The sequence below is a fragment of the Eriocheir sinensis genome, chromosome 19, assembly GCF_024679095.1.
Source record: "Eriocheir sinensis breed Jianghai 21 chromosome 19, ASM2467909v1, whole genome shotgun sequence".
Taxonomy (NCBI): domain Eukaryota; kingdom Metazoa; phylum Arthropoda; class Malacostraca; order Decapoda; family Varunidae; genus Eriocheir; species Eriocheir sinensis.
The window spans coordinates 21,050,471-21,057,970 of NC_066527.1; the positions used below are offsets into that span (position 1 = coordinate 21,050,471).

Below are 7,500 nucleotides of genomic sequence, written 5' to 3' on the forward strand. Positions count from 1 at the left end.
GGTTAGGTTAGGGTAGGGGATGGGAAGGGTAGCTGAGGGTGGGTAAGGGAGGGATGCTGGTTTAGGTAAGGGGGGTAGGGAAGGGATGATAAGGATAGGGAATGTTAGGTTAGGTTAGGGAAGGGCAGGTTAGGTTAGATGAGGTAAGGGATGGGAAGGTTAGGTGAGGGAAGGTGAGGGGGGTAGGGAAGGGAAGAGGGAAGGGTAAGGAAAGGGAGGGGCAGGTTAGGTTAGATGAGGTAAGGGATGAGAAGGTTAGGTGAGGGAAGGTGAGGGGGGTAGGGAAGGGAAGAGGGAAGGTAAGGAAAGGGCAGGGGAGGGCAGGTTAGGTGAGGTAAGGGAGGGGAAGGTTAGGTGAGGGAAGGGTAAGGGAGGGATGCTAGTTTAGGTAAGGGGGGTAGGGAAGGGAAGAGGGAAGGGTAAGGAAAGGGAAGGGCAGGTTAGGTTAGATGAGGTAAGGGATGGGAAGGTTAGGTGAGGGAAGGTGAGGGGAGGGAGGCTAGTCTGTCCAAATTAACTTGGCCAATTTGCACCGAGAAGCTCCTCCCCCATTCTGGCTAAGCTCCGCCCCCCTTTCACCTGATTGGCTGTTCATGACGTCATGCATTGTATCAAAGACACGTACCAAATATATATGACTGAAATAATCTAGCTAGTTTCATGATTAAAAAATATTCGTAATGTAATTGAATAACAGCACTCTACTTTAACGATCAGTGACATCACCTGAGAAACAAAGTACAATATTAATACTGTCAGTTTTCAAGGGAGAACGGGGCCTTCAAAACAAGCATTGAAGGTGATAGTAGGCTACCTTTTAAATAATGCACACTTTCCGTCATTATTTCCTACATAGCTCATTCACATAGGCATACTAAATATAATCACATAAAAATATCTTCTACAGTAACTTCATACAGGTAGGAATCATTGTATTAAGGAGTAAGTTTTCAAGGGAGAACGGGGCCTTCAAAACAAGTGTTGTGCTGGAAGCTTCCCCCGGCGACCATAGGCCTCTAGAAGGCTCCCGGAGAAACGAGCAAAGGGGCGGAGAGCAACAAGCCGTCCGCCAGGGCGCGGCCAGGCGCCAGGCGGGAAGTGTTGCCAACTCGCATATATTTTTGCTACATTTTCTTGTATGATCTGAAATATACTGTAATATTCTAGACTGTACTGTTCTGGATATATATAGGAGAAGAGGGCGAGAGAGAGCCAGTCCCAGTGATAGTAAGCTAGTGGTAAGTGAAGAGTCAGAGTGAAGTGTACTACTAAGGAAGAACATTAAACTACAGAAGCTGTACAAAGTGTTTACATATCTCCCTCCCACGGAGTCTCCTGACGGCGACACGGAACCCAAGTAACACGTCCGGCATAACACAAGCATTGAAGGCGATAGTAGGCTACCTATTAAGTAATGCACACTTTCCGTCATTATTTCCTACATAGCTCATTCACATAGGCATACTATATACAATCACATAAAAAAATCTTCGACAGTAACTTCATACAGGTAGGAATCATTGTATTAAGGAGTAAGTTTTCAAGGGAGAACGGACCCTTCAAAACAAGCACTGAAGGTGATAGTAGGCTACCTTTTAAATAATGCACACTTTCCGTCATTATTTCCTACATAGCTCATTCACATAGGCATACTAAATATAATCACATAAAAACTATTCTACAGTAACTTCATACAGGTAGGAATCATTGTAAGTAAGTTTTGTATCCTTGGCTTGGAGGGACGGTTGTGAACGCTCGGCGGAACAGCGGGTGACGGAGAGCGCTGCAGACGACGCGCCCATCCCTCCAAGCCAATGATTTTTTATTTTTTTTATTTTACGTTTACGCCTATAGCCTGGATGGTGTTCTGCCCCAGCCCGTCATGGCGCAGGCAAGTGTTTATAGTGGCGCCATCTTCTCTTGCAAAACTTATTCCTTAATACAATGGTTCCCTCCCCCTTCCCTCCCCCTTCCCTCCTTACCTTCACCCTTATCACGTTGGCCTCCAAGGGGAACACGGCCGTGGCTGTGTTGGACGTTCCTCCCCAGTTCCCCACCTCGTCCCCAGCGCGCACCCAGAAGAAGAACGGCCGCCCCTCCACCCCCGCCACGCTGCCACCGGGGACCTGGGGAGAAGGAGGGGAGAGGGGGAGGTTAGGAAATGTGATGTAGGCCTATAGGGGGTGTTGTTTTGAAGAGGTAGAGTCTCTCGTTATTCATTCATTCATTCATTCTCTCTCTTACTTTCCTTTTTTCTTTTCTTTCTTTTTAATTCTTTTCTTTTTCTTTTTTCTGTCCCCATTTTCAATCTTTCGTTTTTTATTTTCATTTTATTTATTTTCATTCATTCTTTCTTCACGTTTTCTTTTGCTTCCGTTCTTTCACTCAAATTTTGTTTTCATTAATTCTCTCTCTCTCTCTCTCTCTCTCTCTCTCTCTCTCTCTCTCTCTCTCTCTCTCTCTCTCTCTCACACACACACACACACACACACACCTTAAGGGTCACCGTGTGCAGGGTCCCGGCAGGCTTGGGGGTCAGGTCGCCGGAGGTCAGATGGCTCTCGTTGACCCTTCGCCCGGGGGAGGCCGTGGGGGGGCGGCTCGTCTGGTGGTAACTGAGCTCCAGGGCCGAGGCTGTGGGGAGGGGAAGGGGAGAAACATGGAAACATATAAACATGGAAATACACGCAAGACACCTCTCCGCCCGAAATTGACCTCTCTTTTGGCTACTTTTTACTTTTGTGGGAGCGGCGAGTAGCGGGCTTTTGCTATTCTGTACCCTTTTTGTTGCCCTTGAGGCGTGTCCTTTGATGTAAAAAAAGAAAAAAAAAATAGAACACTCTGCTTGAGAGAGAGAAAAAAAAAAAAAAACTACCAGTGTCTGTATTGCATTGTTTTGACTGAATAGGTAGACCGTTGTTACTAGTTCTTAAGGATACCTGACTAATTTAATTGCCACAGGATTCTCACCTTTAAAGAAAAAAGAAAGAAAAAAAAAGGTAGATCAAGCACCTCTCCTCCCGAAATTGACCTCTCTTTCGGCCATCTCTTTTGATTCTTTTTTTGTAGGAGCAGCGAGTAGCGGGCTTTTTTTTTTTTATTATTGTTTCATTTTTGTGCCCTTGAGCTGTCCCCTTTGTTGTAAAAAAAAAAAAAAATCATTGACCTCTTACCTGTGCCGGTGTAGAGGTCATCGCCAGGGCTGGTCCAGGTCAGGGTCACGGACACTTCGAAGAGGTCAACGCGGGTCACGAACAGGTCCAAGACGCGTCCCGGGGGTTGGAGATCACCCGGCTGGTAGTTCGTGACCTGTGGGGGGAAAGGGAGAGGTGGGGGAGGAGGGAGAGGTCAGGTTAATTAAAGGTTATACAATTGAAGGGATTTTTTTCAGGTAAATCGTATTGTTGTTGTTGTTGATTGTGTTTTTTTCCTTTCTATTTTACATTATTTTTTTTTCTTTCGTTTTTTTTTCCATTTCATTTTATCATCATTATTTTCACTTCTCTTTTTTTATATATATTTTTTTTATATATTTCATTACATTATTATTACTTGTCCTCCTCCTCCTCCTACTCCTTTACTTCTCCTCCTCCTCCTCCCCATCTTCTCCCTCCTCCTTCTCTGTGTAGCTTGTCACAAACAGCCTCGTAACGATCATCAGGTCTGCTGTTGTTTGTTCTTCCTTTGTGTTCCTTTGTTCTTCCTCCTCCTCACCTTGAACACGCCCCCGTAGGAGTAGCGAGAGAAGGGCTCCATCCGCTCCTCCGTGACCCCCCCGTGGCACTCCCGGGGGGGCGGCGTGACCTTCCGGGGAGGCTTGAGCTCGCTGGGGGGGAAGTGTAGCTTGGACTCGGTGTGGGGGGCGGTGAGGGGGGGGAGGCGTCTGACGGCCGAGGTGCCCTTCGTCTCTGCTGGGGTGGGGGAGGAGGAGGAGGAGGAAAAGGAGGAGGAGGAAGAGGAGAAGGAGGAGGAGGAGGAGGAGGAGGAGGAGGAGGAGGAGGGAGTGGTGGGGTTGGTGGAGAGTGAAGAGAAGGAGGAGGTTGAGGAGGAGGAGGAAGGGTTGAAGGAGACAGAGATGGAGGAAGGTGAGGGAACGTGGGTGGTGGAAGATTCGGAAGAGGAGGAGGAGGAAGAGGAGGAGGAGGAGGAGGAAGAAGCAGAGGAGGAGGAGGAGGGAGAAGTGCTGGAGGAGACAGAGAGGGAGGAAGATGAGGGAACGTGGGTGGTGGAAGATTCGGAAGAGGAGGAGGAGGAGGAGGAGGAGGAGGAGGAGGAGGACGAGGAGGAGGAGGAGGAGGACGAGGACGAAGCAGCGGAGGAGGAGGAGGTAGAAGTGCTGGAGGAGACAGAGAGGGAGGAAGATGAGGGAACGTGGGTGGTGGAAGATTCGGAAGAGGAGGAGGAGGAAGAGGAGGAGGAGGAGGAGGAGGAGGAAGCAGAGGAGGAGGAGGGAGAAGTGCTGGAGGAGACAGAGATGGAGGAAGATGAGGGAACGTGGGTGGTGGAAGATTCGGAAGAGGAGGAGGAGGAGGAGGAGGAAGAGGAGGAGGAGGAGGAAGAGGAAGAGGAGGTGGTGCTGCTGGTAGTGGGAGTGGTGATGTCAGAGGAAGAGGAAGAGGAAGAGGAGGAGGAAGTAGAGGTCAGACTGGAGGTGGAGGAGGAGGAGGAGGAGAAGGAGGAATAAGAAGAGGGTTGGGTGGTGGAAGAGGAGTAGAAGGTAGAAGAAGGGGAAGAGGAAGAGAAAGTGGAAGTGGAGAGGGAGGGGGAGGGGGTAGACTGGTGTTCTGCAAGTGGAAAATAACAACAATATTAAAAAAAACAATAACAACAACTCATCCTCCCTATTTACATTATTATTACCTCCGCCAACGATGTGGAGGAGGTTATATTTTCGGTTCGGTCAGTATGTTTATTTGTTTGTTTGTTTGTTAACAGTCTCTTGTGCACAATTCTGCGGGTATCTCAACCAATTTTTCAGGGAGGCTTCGTACGTGTCCATCCAGAATAGAACCCATTAAATTTTTGATGTCAAAGGTCAAAGGTCAAGGTCGCACAAAACGTCAGATCGGCCATAACGTCGGTTCTCGTCATCGTAGAGACTTCAGACTTGGTTCATATTTTAGCTCATGGAAAGACGCACCTTGCATGGCCTTGACCTTGACCTTTGACCTTGACCTCAAAAAGTTCGCCCAAGGTCAAAGTTGCCAAAAAATAGAATTTCATCAAATTTCGAAACAAGTGCATCTAGTTTTACATTATTTTTGTTTCTCATTTTGTTTTTTCATTGTTTCATTATTTCCACACCATTATTTTTTTTTTCATTGCATAACATTATTTTTTCTCATCCTTCTTCCTCTACTTCTCCTCCCTTCCCCTTCCTTCCCCTTCCTTCCCTTTCCTTTCCCCCTTCCTTTCCCCCCTTCCCGCTTCCTTTCCTTCCCTTCTCCCTTCCTTCCCCATCCTTTTCTCCCTTCCTTTCCTTCCCCTTCCTTCCCTTCCCCTTCCCTTCCCCTTCCTTCCCTTCCCCCTTCCTTCCCCTTCCTTCCCTTCCCTCTTCCTTCTCCTTACTTCCCTTCCCCCTTCCTTCCCCATCCTTTCTCCCTTCCTTTCCATCCCTTTCCTTCCCCCTTCCTTTCCTCCCCTTCCCTTCCCCCTACCTTCCTTTCCCTTCCCGCCACCCACCTTGCGTCCGTGTGGTGTCGTTGGTGGTCGTCACGTACACACTCAGTCCGTAGCGTCCGTCGCCCGTGAACTGCGTGAAGTAGGCGGCGTACAGCCCATCCCCGGCCTGGTGGTCTGCGCCTGATGGAGGGAAGGGGTGAGGGGGTGAGGGGAGTCTGAGAAAAGGGTGAAGAAGGGATGAAGTGGATGTAGAAGGGATGAAGGTAATGGGATAATGGGTATAGAGATGGTGGTTAAAGGGGGGATGATTATATGAAAGGGGGAAGGGTGTGAGGGGGTTATGGGGTGTAGTGGGGAGCTGCGGAAGAGGTGAGCACACACACACACACACACACACACACACACACACACACACACACACACACTACTTTTGGCCCACCTGTCACCTGCCTCCACACATTCCACCGTACTCCCCCAGCCTTGCACACCTCATCACTACTCATTGTATCATTATCATCATCATTGTTACCTATTCCGTGGTCCATGAGGGGCAGGGTAACAGGGTCCCTTTCCGTCGGCAGGGAGACGATGGCGGTCACGTTGGCCTCGAGCACGGCCGCCCTGCCCTGCGTCACCCGCGCCCACACCACCACGGGCTCGGGGAAGATCACGCGCGTCGCCGACACGCCCGCCTCCACCCTGGGACAGCGAGGGTGAGTGTTGGATTTTATTTTACTTACCCCTCAAATGTGACGTTTTCTTAACGTGTTGTTTTGTAGAAAATGTTGTTTGAAGGGCTAACGGTTACTTTTTTGTGTGCGGTTTATCGACATTTGTATTTAATTGCAATATGTAAGATGTAAAAATAAATAAAGAAAAAAAAGAAGAGAGAGAGAGAGAGAGAGAGAGAGAGAGAGAGAGAGAGAGAGAGAGAGAGAGAGAGCGCACCACCCTCTCACCTGGCCGGGGGCGTGGGCGTGGCGGGCGCGGGGCGGGAGGTCACCAGCACTTGCACCTCCTCCCTGCTGTGGGCCAGGCCGTTGGTCAGCGTGTACCGCCACTTGCCGGACTGAAGGGGGTGGGGGGGTGGAAGAGGTCAGGTCAGGTCAGGTCACAGGAAGACGTAGCATAATAAAGTAACATAATAACAAAGGAACATAAGGAATTAAGGAACATAAAAGAAAGAAAGGAAGGAATAGACAAAAAAATAATAACTTGCAAGAATTAGAAAAGAGGTTGACAAAGTAAGCAAGAAAGACAGGAAATAGAAAATAAAGAATATGTAGAAGGAGAGATATACAAAGAAAGATGTAGAAAGCGATATAGAAGGAAAGATAGAGAAAGGAAGAGATGTAGAAAGAGATATAGAAGGAAAGATGTAGAAGGTTATAGAAAGAAAGAGATACAGAAAGAAAGATAAAGAAAGGGAGGGAAAACAAATGAGGAAAAGAAATAGCGGGAGTGGAGGAGTGAAGAAAAATAGGAGGAAGAAAAATGGAAAGTGAAAGGAAAGAAGAGAAATTAGAAGGATGAAGAAATGGGCAGAGAAAGAGAAGAAAGAAAAAAAGGAGAAAGGAAAAGGAAAGAGAAAGGGAAAATAAAAAAAGAAAATGTGGACAGAGAGAAAAAGAGAAGAAAGAAAAAAAGGAGAAAGGAAAAGGAAAGAAAAAGAGAAAATAAAAAAGGAAGAAAATGTGAACAGAGAGAAAAAGAAGAAAGAAAAAAAGAGAAAGGAAAAGGAACGAAAAAGAGGGAAAATAAAGAAAAGGAAGAAAATGTAGACAGAGAGAGAGAAGGAGAAAGAAAAGAAGGAGAAAAACAAAACAAAAAAGAATCAATCAAAGAAAATCAATAAAAACAAGAGAAAAAAACAGCAAA

General features: G+C 47.5%; 1 protein-coding gene across 3 annotated transcripts in view; it reads right to left on the reverse strand.

Moving 5' to 3' along the window:
- LOC127000938 (calcium-activated chloride channel regulator 2-like) overlaps positions 1-7,500 on the reverse strand; it is a 30,583-nt gene that overhangs the window by 1,007 nt on the left and 22,076 nt on the right. For all 3 annotated transcript variants that reach the window (XM_050865116.1, XM_050865115.1, XM_050865114.1), the window contains exons 14-20: positions 6,582-6,691; positions 6,152-6,321; positions 5,683-5,802; positions 3,715-4,784; positions 3,174-3,309; positions 2,495-2,634; positions 1,983-2,126 (exon numbers count right to left, since the gene is read on the reverse strand). In XM_050865116.1, the coding sequence (XP_050721073.1) occupies positions 1,983-2,126; positions 2,495-2,634; positions 3,174-3,309; positions 3,715-4,784; positions 5,683-5,802; positions 6,152-6,321; positions 6,582-6,691 (1,890 nt within the window). The remainder of the gene's footprint in view (positions 1-1,982; positions 2,127-2,494; positions 2,635-3,173; positions 3,310-3,714; positions 4,785-5,682; positions 5,803-6,151; positions 6,322-6,581; positions 6,692-7,500) is intronic.